This window comes from Neodiprion virginianus, chromosome 2, assembly GCF_021901495.1.
Source record: "Neodiprion virginianus isolate iyNeoVirg1 chromosome 2, iyNeoVirg1.1, whole genome shotgun sequence".
NCBI classification, from domain to species: Eukaryota; Metazoa; Arthropoda; class Insecta; order Hymenoptera; family Diprionidae; genus Neodiprion; species Neodiprion virginianus.
In genome coordinates, this window is record NC_060878.1 from 24,257,266 (window position 1) to 24,280,089 (window position 22,824).

A 22,824-nucleotide genomic window follows, 5' to 3' on the forward strand; every position below is an offset into this window, starting at 1 on the left:
ACATACCTGGTTTTGACACATTGCGCAAAGATAGACTATACGCTCGCGGTAAAGGTATTTTATACATAGTTCGAAAAATTCCAAATTTGAGCGACTTGAAACAAGTATCATCGCAAACAAAAGATATTAATTTATTCGGCATATGCTCTACACTCACCTTTAATAGATATTATTACTTGCTACAGAGCCCTACAAGTAACTCTTACACATGCCAATGGAACAAAATAGCTGACTCTATTGGTCATAATCAAAATTCAATACTGCCAGTAGACTTCAGCACACGTAACAAAAAATGTAATTGCATAAACACTCATACAACCGGAGAAAGACCAGAGTGTAGTATTGATCTCAAAAATCTGTTCTTGCACAATACAAATTCAAACACAAACATAGGTATTCGCAGCGGTACAATGTCCAATATACATATAGTCGTTTCTGCTATAGCAATAGCCGATAGCATTGACGTACAAGTAAGGGACGAAACATACGGCTTTGATCACTTCTTCCCCATATTATGCTCGATCCATGTCAACAAACACACTTACATCAAGAAAAGATTCAAAATCAGCAAAATTTGCAAAATATACAGATGAAAAATATGAAGACTTCCTTACTTCAAAATACACTGTCCTTATTTGAGAAATATGACTCTTATGAATGTTATCCGTGAAGCTGCTCAGCATGCTACTCCACAATAAACTGTCAATCATCATATACAAATCCGAATCCTGTCCCCACGTGGGATCAAGAATGCAATAAAATTAGAAGACTTAAGCGTGCAGCTTTTAAAAAGCGGGAGTATTCAAGAAATATTGAAGACCTAATTACATATTATGTTGAGCAAGAGGTTATATTTGAATTGTTTGGGACGTTGCGAAAAAAATAAGAACGATATTTGTAAATGTATCTAATCTTACTCTCCAATTCACTACAAACTAACCTTTAATCACCACATCAACAAAGTAATAACAAAATGTAATTTGGCTCTGAACATCATAAAATTTCGACGAGGAACGTGGTGGGGATCTGATCCTCAAACACTCACAACATTGTGTACAAAAGCTACGTCGCTCTACATATAGTTGAATATGGTAATTTTGTTTACTCCCGCCTCCGTAAAGAAAGTATAAATAAGCTAGAAAAGATACAATTAGCCGGGCGCGCGATGCCTCGAGCTCCCCACCACGTCGCCCGGCTTTATTCCTCCGACTAACGCCGCTCGACGAACGTTGAGCAATTTTTTTTTCACTAGATACAACGCACCTAGAGATCTGAAAAAAATCACGGTGTTGCCTTGGGGTGTTGAGAGATAGCTGATATTTTTTTTTCTCCCTCAATATTAATTACAACAACAATAAATAAAATAACACTTAAACACCATTATCTCCGGTTCTAATCAAGATATTCATGTTTTTTTTTTAAATTACTCGTAAAACGAAGGGCAAGTGCAATCCATCATAATATTTACGATAATATGAATATTCTCGGAGACATCTCTATTTGTTTAAAAGCAAAAAATTTCAAGTCGCCCAAAAATTGTGATTTTCGAGTATAAAAATTTTTTTTATTTCATTTATGGAAAGTACTAGTGACGAACTGACTCCACGATTTTTCGGCAACCCGTGGGCCAATCACATAAGAAAGGGCAGACGATATACGGATTTTAGCTTGTCGCGGATTGTTGTCAACTGTATAACACAGCCAAAAAAGCCTTGTACGATAATTTTGAAGACACTTCATATTACCTGTGCCATGAATTTCAAAACCACACGTTGTTTATTCATCAATTTATAACAAGAAATGTAAATTTTTTTTTTCAATGGCATTTTGCATTTTGCAACTAAACAAATAGAGGAAATTGATCTCACGATAGCTTGTCTTATCGAGAATGATGAGACGAACAACTTTTGTTTGAACAGTTTTCGTGTATGACCCATAACAAAGACGTTATCTAACAAAATGTGGGGTCTCAAAAGATTAAACAATCGTTACGGACAAACCCGGACCTAACTTTTTGGGGGGTGAGTGAAAATATGTTTGTCCGTCTCTAATGAACCTAAAAAACAATCGGCTAACCTACGTTATTCCACAATAGAACTTAATTTTATTCTCCTGGACTATTCTAATGGCACGAAGATGTAATAGCAATCAAACGAGAAATAAGTGAATCGCTCTTCCTAAAAATAACAAAAATGTATATCATAATAAAAGTAGCCATGGAAATCAATAACACTATTCAATGAGCTACCTACGGTACTAAAACAACTTGACTACAAGAACAAAGCTGTAGTCTAAAAAATAAAATAGCGGATGAGGAAAAAGAAAAAAAAAAAAAAAATAACGAAGTACATGCAAATATGGCATTTTATAAATTGTAATCAGATTATTAATATTTGGTTATACGTAATTTTATTTTTACTAGAGCACAGGCAGCTATTGGAATAAGAAGAGATGCGATGCGCATTCTGTCGGCGAAAATCGTAGGATACGTGATCACGCAGTCTGTATGATCAAGTCTCAAGCCCATTCAGGTGAACTTATCGTTCATGTTAACAATTTTAAGGCCTTAAAAACAGCTGGAAAATTATATTTTTCAATGTTCATGAACAAAAATTGTCGAAGACAGATTATGTATAGTCCTGCACTTGTAACAGTGGTGAATAAATAACTAAATAAATAGCCGATACGCAGCATGCCAATCAAGTTCAAAAGTTGACGTGATTAGAGAAATTCAATGGCATGATGCATAGGGTAGCTAGGTGGTCTAATGGTTCAAGTCTTCGGCTGTAAGCATTTCTAGTATAGATGCTGGGGTTAATTCCCGGTACCGCTGTTAATTTTTCAGTCGCCGAAATTTCTGAATTTACCGCGTGATGTATTTAAAGTACTACTTACGTCTTTCTGACATTAATGTTATAAGTACAGTTTCTAGCTTAACTTTGAACGACGGACAATAATTAGAACCATTAAACGAATGAATACTTTCCACCAATCAGGTTCAGATCACCTTTACCAGCAAGATCTTGGAATGGGACTTTGGACGCTGGCAGTAATCCTACTCCATGTACACAGCTGGTCAACGGAAGGATAGTTGGAGGAGAAGACTGTCTGTATCTCAACATTTATACGCCACAGGTTGTATCCAAATCAGGGTTATCCTTTACAGACACAATGGGGTGATTTCGTTTTAGGCAGTTTATTTTCCTCGTTGCAAGGTCAAAACGAAAATCTGATTCTACACTTATATAATTGAGATTTCAATTTACGATTTAAAATTTATTCACAGTCAACGTGTATACATCACAGTAAACGAAAAATACCCTTCGATGAAAATGGTCTTAGTAGTAAAACAAGGCCGGTTCTGGCTTCGGATTCCTACTACGGACATCTAACCCAGACGATGACGTCACCGTTATCGACCCCTTCTGTACCGACCCGGAAGTCACAATTGCGCTGCATCACCAACAAATTTATCTTTCGAAAGTCAAAATCACGCTGATTTACCAACAATTTACTGAAATTTTTTATTGATCAAAGCCCAAAATTACGCTGCTTTACCATGAATCTCACTGCTCTACCGATGGTAGAAGTATAGCGAAGACGTAAACCCTTCTCTCTAGAGCGTTCCCCGTGTGATCAACCTGTCAACCTCAGAAATGTTCTCGTTAACTTTACGCGGCTACTGATGTTATATCAACCACCCCACATTCTTATCCCATGATCGCTATATCAACCACGTGACATCATTTGTCCCATGATTTATAGTTCCGAGAGCTATTTTGTCAATGAAACATCTATTCAACTCTAAATTGATTTTTAAATCTAAGAAAATATTGATAAGAATGCTATTCTGAATACCAAGTAGAAAATATGAAGGTTGGTGAGCTCCGTTTGAAACTTATAACTGTAATGTAAACTATTCAATGAGGCTAGAGCGGACTCATAAGTCGAGTACAGAGTGCAAGGTTGACTGACAGCTGCGGTACTGTACAGTCAAAGCCTCGGACTTGAAGAGTTGGGTTACTATCGTTCTGGAATGCAAAACATGATTTAATTATGTTGGAGTATAGCTTGATCAAGGTCATGATGCAAGGTCGAAACACACACACACACACAAGCGAATGTAAGAAGTAACTCAAAAATAGATTAAATGTGGAACTCAAAACACTCAGCTGCCGAACAAAATTTTTCGAAAGGCGTCAACGGTTGGAGAAAAAACAAGAATTATCACAACGATCAAACTGTTCAAATCATTTTGGTTACACGAACGCTAGTTGTCCAGACACACGTAACGAATTCACTATAGTAGTGAAATACACTTGTATCGACTTGTATAGAATACAATGCCACTTCGTTATATTGTGCCTTGGTATATCGCGGTTTTTAAATTTCTCCTCGGAATTCTCATTCCCACCAGCCACTCATGAGCATTAAGGGGGTTGTCTAGTATAGAGACTATTTTTAAAGTTGTTTCGGTTGTTTTTTTTAACGATAAATCATTGAAATAATAATTCTCATAAGTTTCACACTAGATTTATTGACATTTAAAAAAACTTCACACATTTTTTGGAAACAAAGTGTAGAATATAACCTGATGTATACTGCCCGATAGGAACGTATGTAAAAAAAATGTGCTTGAGCGTGAGTCCAGCTGTTTTCATCAGAAATCAAAAATACAATCGGCATTTTATCTTTAGGCTTGTGGATATGGCATGAATCAAAATAAACGCAAAACCTTTTAGTTTAAATCTTTTACATAGTTTAAAAAAAATGTATTGAAATTTGCGTTTTTTTCATTTGTTTAGCTCGAAAAACAAAAACTACCAAAGCAATCATGATTATCCCAGTTCACGCGATAGGTATCAGGATAATAAAGATCATATGAAAAATTCAGTAGGATCGTTCTAGTGCTTTTTGAGATATCGTGCCAATACTTTGAAAAATGCTGTTTCGAGAAAAACGCATTTCAAAGTTAGCATGTTTGAAATTTTGACTTCGGTTTTGACGTTAATTTTTGTATCAAATGACATGGGAATTTTTCTTACCCTTAATCGGCGATTCTTGGGGCATACATGAGGCTTACTGCCACATTTGCAGCTTCCTCATAGGCTGATCTTTCTAGCATTGAACTCGGCTCGATTGAGGTGCACATTGTGCATTGTTCTTCTCAAGTGCTTAAAGCTTCACCAATTTTTGGAAATTTCGCATCAGCTCTGGGCCAACATTCTCAAAAATGTAGCTATAACATTACGAAAAGTAAAACGAAAATCAATTTTTTCAAATAACAAAACTCGACGGCCCCCTTCAGCTATCCCATTCACTTTTAACTACTGTATGGCCCCACACACACTGCGCGACTATGCGTGAGTGAGTAGTGGGCAGGCTTATAGCGTCATTGCAGCGCAAAGTGAGGGAACTATTTTGAAGAATTTAGGGATCAGAATTAGTTAACGTATATTCAAGTATATTATATCAAGTGTGTTATACAAAGTGAAACGATTCAAGCACGTCTATATTCGCCGGCTTATAGGTAAGAACTGACCAGAGTGACTCGCCAGTGAGCACGCAGTGCTCGGACTACATCAAAACTGAGTATACCAGAATTCGGCAGTTATAGTGTGTACACGCTACAACTTTGTACCATATTCTTAACATATTCATATTACGGTACATCTCTTCTACAGCCCCGAAGACCGCGTTATGACGAGGTGGCACCACATAATGCTTTAGAAAATTTTCTTCAATTTTTTCCATCAATTCACTTATCGTGTGTTTATCGAGATTCTCATCTTGAAATTTACGTGTATTAAGTAAAAGTTTCTCAGCTTTTCGAAAAAGAACATTGAAGAAATTTTCAAAATTTGGTCAGCGGTATGGTACTTCCCGCGTACCGCCACATGATTACCTATCTTTTCGCTAAGTCTCCCACATTCCTCATGCTAAAACCGTAGTCTTCATTCTAGCCTCCTATTTCCATCCAGCCTCACGCCACTCGCTATCGCCCTTACTCCGCTAATTCTATTCCCCGCTATTCTGGATTCCAACATCTTTTGTCCACTCCTACTCTTAGCCTCAGGCCCATTAGTATTCCAACATTCGTCTAATCAATTTCTATTCCATCCATCAGCAACTTCTACTCCAATGTTCAATGAATAGAGTTCTATTCCATCCTTTATCAAAGACAGTTGTATTCCATGCTAGAAGGAAGCAGCGACGAAGAGTTGTGTTATACTGATCACCGACGTGCTGACGTCACTTCAGCTGAACGCATGGAGACTCCGTCTTTGTCTCACTCTTATTCTCGCCAAAATTTTGACCTGCCTAAGTACAAGTTCTTGCAACGGAGTGACCACTGGTTTGAAATTTCTGAGCCATAGTTTCCTTACTTGACTTGAACAATCTGTGCTTTCGGTGGAGCGTGGCACTTGCTTGCGTGATCTGATGTAGGATTTCTTTTGGCTTAGGAATTTTGGAGCTCTGTATGCTGACGCAATTGAGTTTGCGACCCTACTGCGTTTCTCTCTTGGAAACGCAAGATGTTATTACTTTTCCAGGCTGAAGAAAGAATCGAATCCTTTCCTGTATCGTCCTTGGTTGAGCTTGTTGACTTTGTCGATCACAAGAAACCCATACTTATAGCCATTTCAATATGCAGAGCACACATTTTTAAACCTAAATAGACATAAATGTTCATGTCGTCTTGTTAGAATAAGTCGAGTAAGTTTACGTTGTCATGTATGAGGTGTTTGGGAATACGTACGTACGTCTGACAGAGATGGACACAATCACGGTGTGATGCCTGCTAATGCAGAAGTAGGCTCTAATATTGCCCTACTTCTCGCATGCTACATCATGAAATACGATCATTGAGTTAGTTTACGACATGATGAGCATACAATACCCAACGCAAACTGTGCAGCTCGAAACGTCATGTAACTTCGAAATTGGTTATTGAAACATAATGCTGTACGGATGGCGACGCAAGTGATTTATGTTATTGTGTAGAAGCATCTTAAAGAACAATCCCGTATTCCTGAACGTTATAAAGTATTTACATTTCACCTATGACGTAATATTTTTTTTTAAACAGGCTTTTTTCAGGAATATTCACAAATTGATTTCACGTCTTCACCTTCACTGTTAAGAGAAGACAAATTTTGAAGCAATTGCTTGATTTTAAGAAACCTAAGGGGTACTGTCAGAATGTTTCAAAGAAACTGCTGTGACTGCAGTTAATCTGTTGAATGTCACATGGTTGATATCATAATGGTGGGAAAAGAATGTACAGTAGTTGATATCACGCCGACATGCAGGTTAAGAACAATTCTCGTAACTTGGTGAAAAAAAAATGTAAGGTGGTTGATATCACACGAGAAGCCGCCTAATGTTAACCAGTACCAGTGCTAGGTAATATTTGAAATGATTTTATTTAAAATAAGCATGCAAAATGCAAGAGGCATTTTGCATTCAATATTTTGAATATTCCCAAAGTAACCATTTACATTTACCCATTTAAATTATTTATTCGAAAGCATTTTCCATTTTTTATTTTAAATGGATCTATTGAATCATTTTACCCAGCAGTGACCAGAGATCAGGAGGTTGATCGCACGGGAAACATTCTAGAGAGGAGGGTTTGCGTCTCCACTAAACCTCGACCATCTGTAGGGGAGTGACAGTGAGATTTTTGGTAATGCAGCGTCATTTTGACCTTTGAGCGATAAAAAGTAAGCGCATTGTTGGTGAAGTACCGTGATTTTGTTGATCGGTTGATGAAATTGTGGTAACGTAGTACGATTTTGATTTTTGGGTAGAACGTTACGACGTCATCGCATAGAAGGGTTCGAGTCTGGGTAAGATATCGGTAAGTGTCGCTAGTAGTAGTCTCCAAAACCTCCCTTGTATTACTATTGCTCTTAGTGTGTCTGTTTAAGGTTAATTTCACATTATGAATAAGATGTTTTGTATCTGAAATATCACATGTTCAATTGTGTTAAATAAATTACTTGACCTGCATTTTTTCACAGCTTCCGAAATACGAAAACGCTACGTTACTGCCAGTAATGGTGTACATCTTTGGTGGACGATACAAAGTAGGAATTAATCACCCTGAGCGATGGGGTCCACAGTTTCTTCTTGACAAAGATGTGGTGTTGCTAGTTCCTAGTTACCGTCTTGGAGTACTGGGATTCTTTAGCACCACGGATGAAGCTTCACCCGGAAACTATTGCCTAAAGGACATAGTCCTGGCCTTGCAATGGATCCAAAAGAATATTCAATACTTCGGTGGTGATCCTAAGCAAGTCACTATATTTGGGGGAAGTTCAGGCGCTGTCACCATCCATTATTTGACGTTATCGCCCTTGACGCAAGGTGAGATCTGATTAACGATTTTGTGAAGGAATCATTCTAGAATAATATAGTATGTAATCATTTGTGAAGTTCCATCTTTTAGCATCAGCAACTGCAAATGTAGAGTTTTTGAACAGATTATTTTTTGTATGGATGTTGCGCTATATGCTATTTTATGTTTTTCGATGTCAATTAGACGTATGATGTTCATTCATTGAAGTCGGCTTTTTTGGATCGAGGTTATTTCAGAAATTCAAAAATTAAAACAAATTCATGAATTGAAACCACTGCAGTTTAATTAAACTCTGAGGGGTCATCTTTAAATTTCGTCACACCAATTTCATAGTGGTTGAGTTTGAGAAAGGTTACACCATCTATAGTCGACGCTAGATATACAGCCCTGCCAAAAAAATTTACACCCACCACTTTTTCGGGTTCACCAATACTTGCATAGCTCACACGTACACGCACTATCGCTAGGTGGTCCAGAAATCCCATACCTACTCTACTATTGATTTCTAGTGCATTTTCTGAAATTTCGATTTTTGCTTTGTCGTATAGCTAGTTCTATGCTAGAGGAAAAACAATCGAATATTTTGTGCTAAATACTATGAAGTTGCGTGTTGTTATTGGCAACTTTCTTCCTTGGTCATTTAGCCGATGTCCATATAGAAGCCAATGCTTTTAGAATTAACTTTTTTTTTTTTTAATTTGAAAGTTTCAACCTGCAGTTTGTCTTAGGCTTGCACTTATTTCCACGTGAACTCTTTGTTATTTCTCACAAAATTTCACAATGCCAATCATCCCTTGTTGTAATGCGCAGAAAATTGAAGACTGACATCTTGAATTACGCAACACAGATTTTTTGAAAAGCTCAAAATTCTGTGAATTTCCTTTCCATGAATCTCTTTCCATGGAATCCACTTATACTCCAAGTCAGTCATATTTCCGTGGAATGACCCATACGTACTTTAAATCATTGATATTTTCAAGGAATGGCCCGTACATCCTGTAGGGTGCTCGAATATCCTTGGAATGACCCATAAATGCCTGAGGTATGATTTTAATCAGCTCGAAAAATAATATTAACCTCTAGACGGCCGGCAACACCACTATAGTGGTGTTGCCATGATTCGAACATATCCGGGGAACATTGGGGGATGATTTTATGGAAGTATCCCACCAAAGTAGGCATGTATCAACGAAAAAAATCCCGGCCGCCAGCAGGTTAAATGAACCGATTCCAATTGAATTTGTAGTTCATAAATAGAAAAAAAATTATTCAAATAAAATTTGTAATTAAGAGAAAAACCGATACTAATAACATTTGTCATTTGTAATTAGGAACCAAGACTATTTTAATTACAATTGAGATTTGTAATTAGCAGAAAGATCGATACTAATTATATTTGCAATTTGTTACAAGAAAACAAATCAATATTAATTGCATTCGTAATTAGTAATCAGAAGAAAAGTCGATCCGAATTACATTAGAAAATTTGTAATTACAGTGAAACTTGCCGATAGGCGACATCTTCGGGATTACAAATATTGTCCGTTATTGAGAAGTATTCGCTATGCAGAATTATATTAACGTGTAAATTGTGCTTCTGGAAATTTTTAGACTGCTCGTTGTACAGAGGAATCCGTTGTTGGGAGGTGACCGTTAAGAGAAGTTTCAGTGTAGAAAAATAAGAGATACTATTTACATTCGCCATTTGTAATGAGACGAAAAATCGATACTCATTATATTCTTAACTTGTGATTAAAACGTTTCCAATTACGAATCATAGTTGTAATTAGTGTTTTTTTCTCGTGAAAAAAATTGAAATTGTAATTAGTAGCTTCATTCTTTCGATTACAAATTACATTTGCATTTGTAATTTGTAATTAGAATATAATTAATTAAAAAAACCCAACACTGTTTATGATCATGCGCTTGACTAAATCAAATAAGGGAGCTCTCTTAGCTATTGCGGGGTACAACCTGCGCAATATTGTCACAATGAACGATGTGTTCTGTCATGCCGGGATCGCCCTCTCTGCTGAGTCAGGTCGTCAGACAAAGAAGAATTTCCTGATGGCAAAAGCCCAGCTCGTTACAGGACTTCTACTTCGCCACAACGGGGACAGCCCTTGCCCCGTAGCAGTGGCGAACTAAGAAGGATTGGCACTCGGGTCAAACGATGTAAACCCCCCCCCCCCCCCCCCCCCCGCCCCCAATTTTTATTTTAGGACAATTGTAGGAAAAAGGAAAATCAAAGTCTGGCGTATTTCAGTTACACGTACTTGCATGCTTTTATTGCACTAAAATTTTCAATCATGCCATTGAAATCTATATTCTTCGTGTGTTGGCTTTCTATTGAAAGGATGGCGAGATTGGGCAGTCTACTTTGGCTCATCGTTGACTTTAAATAGTTCTTTATTAACTTGAGCTTTGAGAAACTTCTTTCGCAAGCTGCGACTGTTACATACACAGTTTTAAGTAAAATCTCGTGAACAAAAACAAGTTTGGCAATGACTCAGAGTAATCTCACTATACAATGAACCTCAGCAATTCTACTGTTGTCCAATTCGCAGCCTCTGCGAAAGTGATGCTCGCAGCCTCCAAGTGACCTCTTGATCCTAGAATTTCTAGAACGATATTTTCATCTGAAAATTCATCGTAAGTTTTGGTCAAATTTAGAGCAAGCGCAAGAAGTTCTTCTTCTGCTGCGTACAAAAGAGTTTCGGTAGAACAACTGCAAATATCGAAACAATTGCACGCATTGTCTTGGATCGATGCTCGAGCTCCTCATAGAATCGGTCGATATATTCCAACATAGCCCTCTGCATTTCTTCTGGCAATGTTAGACCAGCATTTGTACACTGTTCTCCTGGCATCATTTTTCGCATTCTTCTTCTACCCCTTTTTTTAATCGAAATTTCCCTGAATTCACACTTTTCGGTTGCAAAACGAATAACTCTCTCTACTATTTGATTCCGTTCATTCAGAAGAAATATTTACAGTGCGTTGCATTTGGCCAAACTATTATCCAGCGTCAATCGCAAAGTCTGCAAATGCTTCTGAGTAAGATTCACTTCTTCTAAGACGTCACACGACAATACGAGATAGCACAAACATGTAAAGTCACATAGCGCAGGTATGAGTGTAGACGCTGTTCCCCTCGTATCTACATTTTCTTTACTGGGATCACGCAAGAGCTCAAGCGCGGAAACCAGTTATTCAGAATTTTGTTTCATCGGTGGCACAGCATCGTAATGAGCACTCCATCTCGTCTCTGCAAGTCTTTTGACAGATACACCTACATTCTTGATCAGTATTTCCCATCGATGTGTTGATGCTGTGAAGAATATATAGACCCTCTCCAAGGTTCCAAAAAAAGTTACACTTGAAGGTATTATTCCGAAAGAGAGGACCACACAAAGATTTAACTAATGATTTGTACAAGGCATAAACAAAGCTTTGAAATTCATTTCTTCGATTTTTTTCTGAACTCCATCATGAACTCCAGCCATGGTTGCTGCATCATCATATCCTTGAGCCTGACACAAGTTGATGTTGAGTTTACCTTCCTCCAGTTGCTTCAATATATCTTTCGTGAGTTCAGTGGTGGTCTTTCCGGATAGTGGAAAGAACCCAAAGAATGATTCCTTTATTTCAATTTTGTCACCGTTAATGCAAACGTATCTGATCACTTCACTCATCTGATCAATGTGAGCCTCATCTGAAGTACTACCAAAAATGATTCCAAAGTACTTTGCTTTTGCTAAAGCATCCAAAATTTGCTGCTTTATTTGATTGCCCACAATGCTGATGAACTCATTCTGAATGCCCTTAGACAAATAAGATCCTACTCTCTGGGTATTGCCGACAGCATGCTCTACCTTAGCACATGTTCTTTTAAAACGGCATCATATTTTGACAGCAGTTTCACCAATTCGAGAAAGTTACTTCTATTCTCGGACGAAAAGTTCTCTCTGTGACCTCGAAAAGGAAGATTTTGGTGAGCTAAAAACAGAGTCATATCCAAGAGACGATGTAAAATATCTCTCCATTTCTGTTTCTCTTTGTCGATTGCTACTTGGTGGCTACAATCAAACGTTTTTTGTAGTTTCAATCGCACTCCCGAGGTTTTCCTTTTTCTAATCATGACAGGTGGTGCTCAGAAGCCTAATGTTCAAATACTTTTGGGTTCAGCTTCCACCATGCATTGAATCCCGTGACAAAAGATTGAATTTCTATTTTGGCATCGGCAAAAAGTTAGCAACAAAAACAAAACAAACTACTTTTTGACTGAGAATAAACCATCCACTTTCTCAAAACTTTTTGACCATTTGGCAGTGCTTTACAGAACCATGATGTGGTCAGATTTTGTGTCTTTCCTTTTGTTTTATCCCCTGGCCTTTTAACTACAGCCACATTGAAAGGGCCATCTGTTGAAGATATTCAATAAAATCATGTTTAAAAGAAACTGACATAAGAAGGTTTGCGCCTCTGCTGGCACCCTTTGTAACCACTAAACGATTTTTCTCGCTCACCACTTCCGGCAACCTTTGTAAACAAGCACTGTTACTGTACGGCATAAATCTGATATTGATAAATATCTCTTAAATAAATTACCCAAGTGGTGCTTAAACTCATTATTACGACACCATTTTCATTTTGAAACTATTCACTGCCCTTCTTCATAAGAACAACTCGCAAATCAGCAGGCACTGGGATTGACCAGGAGGCAATATCAGAATAAATCGCAAAAATATTCGTCTGATCGTCGTCAAGCTCTTCTTCCTGTTGATCTCTACCTCGCCCTCCCTCGACCTTATCAGTCTTTCTTTCCTCTTTTTCAACAAACTGTATTTCTTCAATTCGCCTTTTTTATTCTTCTTCGTCAATATCTCCTATCTGAGTTTTGTCTACCGTTCCTTCCTTGTTTTTATCAAAATCTTCTGATTTGGCAAGCAAGATTTGTTCAGCATTTTCGTCTGTAGAACTCAATGTTGAAGATGTCATGTATTTAAAGATGGATCCAGATATTGCTTTGGTCTCAAGGTGTTTTGCTTTCTTAATTTTTCTTTGTTGAAATCCGCTAGGCCTTTGTAGGGTCATTGCCGTGTTTCGGTATAGATTTACATAAAATTGTAAGTCTGTTTTCTTTGTATGCTTTGTAACAACTAGCTCGTCTGATCATATGAAAATATCAATTAACTACGAAATTGTAAATGCATTCAATAAGTGGGCAACAGAGAATGTATATGCAATGAAGGGTGAGGTCAGAGTATTACAGAATTTGACCATTTATTAGAAAAAAACGTGTACGGTCCGAGGACCCCCGTCAGGAACGAAGTTCCTTACGCTTTTTCTTCGAATGTAATTCGATATGGAAATTTGGATTTTAAACGCAAAATTAGATTGTTTTATATTGGAAATGGAGATTAGTGAAAACAAAATATGTCACAAATACTGACTCAGAGATTTAGGGAAACGGTTGAAAAAACAGTTAATCAGGTGCTTGATTGTTTTCGCGATATTTCGTTGAAGCAGCGTCACCAGCAAGTATGACAGTGACGTCATCTACGCACCTAAGTCAGAGGCCCAAGGGGAGGGGGCTTAGTGCCGCTCAGTACTCGCTGGTTCGCGCCAGGGTGAAAACGCAGTTGTACGATGTCGGTATTTTAATGGAATAAACCTTAGTAACGTGTACTTAAAAACCTTCCATGAGTTTTATTTATTCACTAAACTATTCTTACACATTGTCAATTTTTTGCCACTAGTTCAATTATATGAGGCTGGAAATTTAAAAAATTTCAGGTAATTAAAAAAAAAAAAAAAATTACTCTGTCGAGGGATACAGGACAAAAGTGAAACTTAATTTTTTTCCCGAAAATAAATTCGTTAAAACTGTACAATTTTAAATCACTTATAATAAACAATTTCTCTGTCTCTCTGTTCGATAGAAACCCTAGATATGCTCCAAGATCCCCGGTGATAAGAGAATCCGGAAGGTGGTTGGAAAATAAACTTTAAAACTCGGTCACAATAGTTAATTTTGTCAATAATAGTGCTTTGATTTGATTTAAGCGATTTTGCTTGGTAGAATTATTATTTTGGATAAGTCCGAAGACCCCGATACTCGAAAACCGATCAGCACAACGGTTGATGAAACACTGGCAATAGAGAGGGAAATATTTTCGTGTAACGCCTTGGCGTAGCAATTGCGCTACTCGATACAAATTAAATACGTTTGAATGATGAAGGCTGGTCGATTTGCTGAAACACTCTCTCCAATAAATTTTTTATGCTCTTTTACTATTACAGAAAATTTTAAACAGAAAGTGATTGTTTAATGAAAATAAAAAAGTTGCGTGGAAGTTCGGACGTTTGAAATTTAATTTGTCATTTTGTTATTCTGTTTGATTAATACATCCGATGTCAGAAAATATGCACGAGGAAGTAGAATAAATTTATTCGAGATATAATAAGACGGCAATGTTCATATTATTTCACCTATTAGTCCTTTCACACAGCGTAGACTTTATGGTGCAGGGCACATATGTATGTACGATACTATTTTTCACACGTAAAAAGTCAGATCTGACAGTTTGTCGGCTGATACAACGGTGAGCGGCGAGGGGACGGTTCGACAGAGTTTCAGCAGTCCTCTATACATGTTTTGGTCGTTTGATCAGAGTTCTTCTCTAACTTCAATCGGAATGGGATGAGTGAGTGAGAGGGTAAATAAATAAATAACACAATTTCGCGGGAAAGACAAGACGCTTGCTTCGGCATAAAAACCCTCACGGTGCAGAGGGAAAAGCCGAAGCAAGACCAGTGTTTATTAACTGCCAATCAGATCATCATAAAACAGGATAATACAGCCGCTGGTGCGTTCCTTGTCAACCAGATTGAATGATCATTCAATGATCTTAAGCCAACTTATCTAAGTCTCCATGAGAAACCGTGCTCCGCAACTTCCACGCACTCGTGGAAGCCGGGAGTGGGGAGCGTCAAGGTGGCCCAATGCCGTGCAAACAGCGGTCCCGACGTCTCGGGAACCAACGCTGAAGCAATGACGCTCGCCCGGGAGACGGGCACCTCCGGCCCTACTAGAGGGTGTGCCGCGTCTCCCCCTCATCCGGGAGACGGGCACCTCCGGCCCTACTAGAGGGTGTGCCGCGTCTCCTCCGACCGTGTTAAACGGATAAATCTTAAAACTACGCGAGACAAAGTAATCGACGCGCGTGTCTAAGGAGAACCTAACGCGTCCTACCTATTCGAGCGCTCGAGACTAACTAACTTGCGCTGCGCCCTCACCGACCAAGCGAACGTACGTAACTGCCGATTCGAGTATCGGCTCACGAATTTCTGACGTGGGCAATAAGTACGTAATTTGAATTACTATAACGTTGAACTACTCGTCATGTGAATAAGAAAGTAAATCTACTGTATGCGACTCTTTAGTCACCTTATACGTGGTAAATAGGTGCAACATACAAATATAACGAAACTAAAGTATTGCTATGATAAATTTACAAAACTAATATAATAATAATAAAGTGGCGCGAACATCCCGCCCGCCTTCGTCCAACAGACGAATCCTCAGGCCTCCGACATTGCCCTACGCCCTTTGCCGCCATCTTCGAGGTGCAGCCGGCATAGACGAAAGATGGGCCGCCGTAGAGTGGTAGTTGCGGTTTCAATCGTGACCACCTTTACAAGGCCATCCGTACCCGGGTGGAGTTTGATTATTCTTCCTAGAGGCTACTTCTTGTCTCGTTCAAATACACTTTTATTTATTCTCTGATTCATGACGCTTTACAATCTGGCGCACACACTGTTGAGTGAGTATTCTCGTACTCGAATCGCCCGCGCCTGCGTGCGCAGGTCTCTGGGAGTGTACGCCATGTTTGACAGATTGTGTGGAGACTGAGAGGGCGTGAGAGTCACCGCGGCGGGAGCCGAGTTTAGTCGAGTACTTCCGGATGACGTGTAAGCAACGTGCTGCAAAATAAAATTCACAAAACACACGTGTCGAATTCAGTCGTTCTACTAGATCGCAATGCCTCAAAATACTCGATTCCAAGCCACTGAAACTGTCTGTTATTTCTTTCTGAGATTCCGATAACCCGAAGTGATAATCAATCCGATCCATGTAATCCAATCAAATCAGACGCCGGAATCCCGGCTCGGACTCACGGACACCCAGTGTCCACGCCGAAGGGAACCAGACGCCGCCCCATGTGCACCCAGGACCACTCGCGTCCAACTCCAAATCGACGGATTTCCCCCCTTACGCCGTAACTGCCCAGAAGCCAATATTTACGCCATCGCTCCGAGAGGAAAGTCAACCCCCTCATCAATAACCAACTGCGAAAGCGTGCGGATGGCCAGATATGGGGCACAAGTCGTCCCGCACGCGACAGCATTCAAACGGTAATCAACAGGACCGGCGTCAGCGATCGTCGCCCACACACCCCTCTGCAGATCCCGGTCCTCGCGCACGACCAGAGCCCGCCGGAACACCCTCACCATGTCCACGATAAACGCAAAACGGTATTTTCGCCAATTTGAGAGGATCAATGACAGATCGCTCTGGAGGGGGGGTCCTGACCACAAAAGTTATTCAGGCAGTGCCCTTCGCGAGTTGTCCGAGAGGCATCAAACACAACGCGAAGTTTCCATTTGTCACCTGAAGCCTGAATCACTGCGTGATGTGGAAGGTACCACGCGTCCTCGCACCGTATTTCTAAGGCCGGGACTCGAGTCATATGTCCCAGGCGTTCGTAGTCCCTCATGAAGCTACCGTATGCCTCAGCCAATCTAGCGTCTCGCGACAGTCGACGTTGCATACCAGAGAGAGATTTAAGCGCCATTGATCCAGTCTCGTTAGCCACCCTAGGATGCTCCGGTCCCACAGGAAGCCGGACCCCGCACCGACCTCGCGAGTCGCGACTGTGAGCCTCCCCGAACAAATGCTCAGCCATCTCGTCCTCGGGCGTCAATCCACCCGAATTCGGAGCAATCTCCTCGAGAGACCAAAGGCGCCGCAGGGCCCGCTCCAAATCCGGCTCACCCAAGCAATGAAGTGCCCGTGTTGGCAAGGAAGAGTGAGCCCTGTCCGCCCGCCGTTTGTCGGACCGCACCGTACCGGAAATCACCCAACCAAAAGCCATACTTTGAGCGACAAGTTGTGAGGTAGGGAACCGTTTCAAGCCGGGACGGAGCAACTGGCCATAAACATCAGCGCCCAAAATCACGTCTACATCTTGGGAAACCGAAAAGTCCGGATCCACCAGCGCAAGACCTCAAATTGTCCCAAATCTAGATCGCCAAATCTATCCGATGGGAGACGCGAGGTGAGTTTTGGGAGGACGAGCGCGTCTGTTTCGAATTCGAATTTAGGATTGCCGCAGGACCGCAGCACAAGTGTGGTGGAAAACCTTACGGGGTTGGGGTCCCGCAGAAGGTGTTGAAGCCGACCTCTTCTCCGTTCGACACTCGAGCGCGATCATAGTCAAGGCCTGAGTTCTCCGTTCCAAAAACTTTATCAAGTCCGTGAATTTCGGGAGTGAACGAAGAGAGCTGGTACCCTCCGAGAGGTCACCCTGGCTCAGCTCCGCTTCCCACAACCTTCGCGACTCCTGAATTCGCCCTGAACCCTGAATACACCCTGAATTCGCCCGAACCAATCATCGGTGACGTACGGGTCGGCATCCGCGTTTTCTCGAACGATGATCTCAGCGTGAGCCTTACGAACCTCTGTCCAAATTTCATTTAGAGCGTCAAGTCGCGATTTAACGACTCGTTTCGTAAGCGTATCTCGCGGTTTGCTTGTTAACCTCTGCCGCAAGCCTTCTATTTCGCCTTCACGAGCCCGCTGCAATGCAGTAAGCTTCTGTAAGGCTACTGGAGCCATGTCGCGATGAAGTTTGATTGAAAACTGTTATAACTCGAGGGGTCCAAACGAACGTGTATCACAGTCGAAGAACCAAACGCAACTGAGCGAGGAAGGCAAAGGTAATAGGCATACACGATGACAATACGACCACGTATTACAATACCTCGCCTGTTAGTTAGTGTCGCGCGAAGGCCTAGTGCCACGCTAATCCTAATCCCTAAGCCTCGTCTCGGCTTACACACGTACAGGACATACACAAGACGCACCAGCCAGTACCAGGTGACAAGTTAACACGAACTTGACTAACAAGAAAAACCCAATCACTCACTCCTCACCCGGGGCACCATGTTTTGGTCGTTTGATCAGAGTTCTTCTCTAACTTCAATCGGAATGGGATGAGTGAGTGAGAGGGTAAATAAATAAATAACACAATTTCGCGGGAAAGACAAGACGCTTGCTTCGGCATAAAAACCCTCACGGTGCAGAGGGAAAAGCCGAAGCAAGACCAGTGTTTATTAACTGCCAATCAGATCATCATAAAACAGGATAATACAGCCGCTGGTGCGTTCCTTGTCAACCAGATTGAATGATCATTCAATGATCTTAAGCCAACTTATCTAAGTCTCCATGAGAAACCGTGCTCCGCAACTTCCACGCACTCGTGGAAGCCGGGAGTGGGGAGCGTCAAGGTGGCCCAATGCCGTGCGAACAGCGGTCCCGACGTCTCGGGAACCAACGCTGAAGCAATGACGCTCGCCCGGGAGACGGGCACCTCCGGCCCTACTAGAGGGTGTGCCGCGTCTCCCCCTCATCCGGGAGACGGGCACCTCCGGCCCTACTAGAGGGTGTGCCGCGTCTCCTCCGACCGTGTTAAACGGATAAATCTTAAAACTACGCGAGACAAAGTAATCGACGCGCGTGTCTAAGGAGAACCTAACGCGTCCTACCTATTCGAGCGCTCGAGACTAACTAACTTGCGCTGCGCCCTCACCGACCAAGCGAACGTACGTAACTGCCGATTCGAGTATCGGCTCACGAATTTCTGACGTGGGCAATAAGTACGTAATTTGAATTACTATAACGTTGAACTACTCGTCATGTGAATAAGAAAGTAAATCTACTGTATGCGACTCTTTAGTCACCTTATACGTGGTAAATAGGTGCAACATACAAATATAACGAAACTAAAGTATTGCTATGATAAATTTACAAAACTAATATAATAATAATAAAGTGGCGCGAACAATACAGATAGCACGAGAATCGCGCGACACAAGAAAAGGCGTATGAAAGAGAAAAACAGCTAAGGGTTTCACATTTGTGTTAGTAGATTGGAATGTGATGACGTTACACCTGCTGTTTCGCTGTCAGTGTTATTGTTTTTGTATAGTCTGCCGTGAGAAGTTTCACTTCAAAAATATTTCATGAATTTAGAAAATAAAGTGCATGCAAGAAGGTAACGTAGGCTTTCCAGGAAAGGTCCCAAGTCAGGCTGCTTCCCATAAATTATGGCTCGTAGGCGAGCGTGGGACGAGTTTGCCTTCCAGGCCTTGGATATGTAATTTTCATTTGACGCAGAAATAAAAATGTATTGTGGTAATTTTATTTAGAATTGTGTATAGAATGGGGCTGTGAGGCCCTTTTTGTATTTGAGATACGTGAACTTCGATACTTGGAGATATATACGACAACGTCGAAATCGACTAGGGCACCCTCTCAAGGTCATATTTTCCCCTACCTTCACTGACAGAGCAGACTCACTCTGTTTCTTTCCATATTAAATAAAGAAACGTACGGAAAGGGTTCTAATTTCAATCATCGTTTGCCGACCTTGTGTTATTTTGTTTATTTAATAAAAGAAGAAAAAAGGTGAGTTTGCTCGCTCAGTAAGGATAGGAGCACTACGTCACCTTAAAGGCGATCGACGAGTCAGTGCGCGAATGTTTTGAATAAAGCCACGCGCGCCAAACAATACTTGATATAAATAGTTTCAATCTTCAAAAATGCCATACTTATATCACGATCATTTCGCTCCTGGCCATATTCTACAGTCGTATTAATATTTTAGATTATATGTGACGTCAAGAAGCTTATGAGCTCCCCCCCCCCTTCCCCCTCTCGTGTCTTGTCCAACTTTATGGACTCCCTCCCTTCCCCTTTGCGTGTGACCGAATTAATGGATGATCTCTGAGTGACCTAACCCATGACGTGACATAAATTCAAGTCTCTTTTCAGGCTCGTAGCATGGAATACTTATACATATACATATGTATAAGCAAATGTTAGCCGGCGCGCAGAAATAAGATCAGCGGCACATACGCAACCTGCATTTAATAAAATACCACGTAGACCCCCCCTCACTGACCGTTGAATCGAGATCCTGTGTAGAACAATCTTATTTCAGGACTATTTCACAGATACATAACTCAGAGTGGGTCAGTACTCCAGCCTATCGTCCTCCAGGACCGTTCATTAACCGCTGAAAGAGCCATTCATCTTGGCGAAATTCTTGGTTGCCCGACAAAGACGTCAACAGCCATTGTCGACTGTCTTAGAAAATTTGAGGCAACGTATCTCACTGTCGCAGACTCAGTTTCCTTCAGAGGTGGATACACTTGGATCCCAATCGCTGAACCAGATCTCCCAGGCGCAATGTTCACCGACACTGCGACGAATCTCGTTGCCGCAGGGAAAATTCGCGATCTTCCCTATTTGGTCAGCGTTTGCCGGGACGAAGGACTCGTTCAAAGCGCAAGTAAGTATAGAAACAAATAATCGTAAAAAGGCTGCCGGTATTTTGAAACTACAATGTAATGAACAAAGCTTATATATATGAGGTATTCTATACCAATTTGAGCTGGGACTAATCCTTGACCTCTTGGATTGGGCTCGCGATTTTTGTATGATTGTCTTGACTCTTGAAGGCATTCAGTTTTTTCGGATTGTTTTGGTTCTATTTGAATTCTGAACAATTTTCCAAAATCAACATATTGGTCGACACAGTTTAACAATCTGCAGTAATTCTGAAAAATACTGTATCAGACATCCAAGTTTTCGACGAGAGGGTACACCCAACATCTCAGCTACATGACGCCATACTGTTAGGGGAACGGTCAATTTATTTCTAAAGCAGTTGTTTGCCAGGAATATGATGGTAATAAAATTGCAATGAACGTTATATAATTAGATCAGGTTCTGTAAAATGAGTAATAATGGTGTAAATATTATGAATAGTTGTACAGATTAAATTTTGTTTGAAATATTGACGGGAAGTTGAATTAACAATAACTGAATGTAACTCTCATCTTGTTTGAAGCATCATGTGTTAAAAATAAATGTTAATCCCTTTAAGTTTGAATCGTCAGTCCTTATAGATCTCGTTCAATGTCAGAATTGGTGTTAAGAGATTGAAGGAAGAGTACTTTTCGGCCGACTGACGATCTCGTTTTGATTTTTTTATTCATTAACTGTTAAAAAAAATAAAACGTCGTTTGAGCTAAAAATTCCGAGAAAATTCAAGAATTTTTTTTCGTCACCAAATAGGAGAACAAAGCACTATTTGCCGAAAATTCATACCATGTGGTTGATGAGTGTTTTTTTTTTTTTTTGTTCTAGACCACTGATTCTTGCAATGTTATGCACACGAATCAACCGGCCACGAAAACAATCGAAAGGCGCAAAGAGACCTAACGTTATCAGATTTTTTTCCATTATATTTCTTTTAAATACACTCCTCAACGTGTACATGAATTGATATCAAAAAATTATTGATATTGAATTAGTTCATCCCAAATTACTTTCTGTAAATCAGCCTGTTTCAACGCTCGCCGCAGTGGGGCAACCCCTAAAGTTTTTCGACTATTTTCAGGAAGAAACATTCTAAAAAAATTGGAAGGAACAGTCCAACATGGATGGTTGCTCAAAACTTTTTATATGTGTAATAAGTCTTTCCGCGTCCAGTTTACGTTAGAATCAAAAACTCAATTGCGTTTCTGTAAAAGTAAGAGATTTATTTACACTATGTATTTACACTATGTACAAAACTCACTAATAATCTTAGTTCTTACCTGTAAAAGTAAGAGAAACAACATTTAAAGCTTCTAATTCCTATATTTTAATTCTATATAAAGGTCTCGTGATAACTGCTATCTCCTTCGTTCAACCTTGTTGAATATTTTCTTTTTGAATTTTTTTCTCTCAAAATTTACTGGTCGTCTCCCCAAGCCCGTGCTCTACCGCGCCATCGGTCGGTGGCCTTCGTCGGTAACGCGGCAGATTCAAAACTTGAGAGAAGCACGGCAGAAGTACACGCGTGTCGTGATTTTCTTTACATATGTAACACCGGATTTGGAGAATTTGTTAAATTTTTCAGAACTATGTCATTTGGGGCAATTTTTTTATCTTGAAAAAAAAAATCTCTTGGGAAATAATCTGGAAAATGCTTAAAAATCTGGTATTACATACCTGCCCGTAATATACATATAAAAAATGTTCAGATGACCACTCATAATGAATTGACTCTTCGCGTTTCTAATTTTGTTGAGTGATCTTTCTGAAAATAATTAAAAAAATA

At 40.2% G+C, this 22,824-nt stretch overlaps 1 protein-coding gene and 1 long non-coding RNA gene across 3 annotated transcripts in view; one reads left to right on the forward strand and one right to left on the reverse strand.

The window, feature by feature from the left end:
- Window positions 1-22,824, forward strand: part of LOC124297689 (juvenile hormone esterase-like) — a 30,925-nt gene that overhangs the window by 4,415 nt on the left and 3,686 nt on the right. The window contains exons 2-4 of one of the 2 annotated variants that reach the window (XM_046748967.1): window positions 2,997-3,135; window positions 8,028-8,373; window positions 20,656-21,006. In XM_046748967.1, the coding sequence (XP_046604923.1) occupies window positions 2,997-3,135; window positions 8,028-8,373; window positions 20,656-21,006 (836 nt within the window). The remainder of the gene's footprint in view (window positions 1-2,996; window positions 3,136-8,027; window positions 8,374-20,655; window positions 21,007-22,824) is intronic. The other variant, XM_046748968.1, reaches the window with a different exon arrangement.
- LOC124297691 (uncharacterized) lies at window positions 1,410-22,578 on the reverse strand. The gene is made up of 4 exons (XR_006906656.1): window positions 22,178-22,578; window positions 19,910-19,914; window positions 11,222-11,225; window positions 1,410-1,426 (listed from the first exon to the last, which is right to left on the reverse strand). It is a non-coding gene; the product is annotated as an uncharacterized LOC124297691 (long non-coding RNA).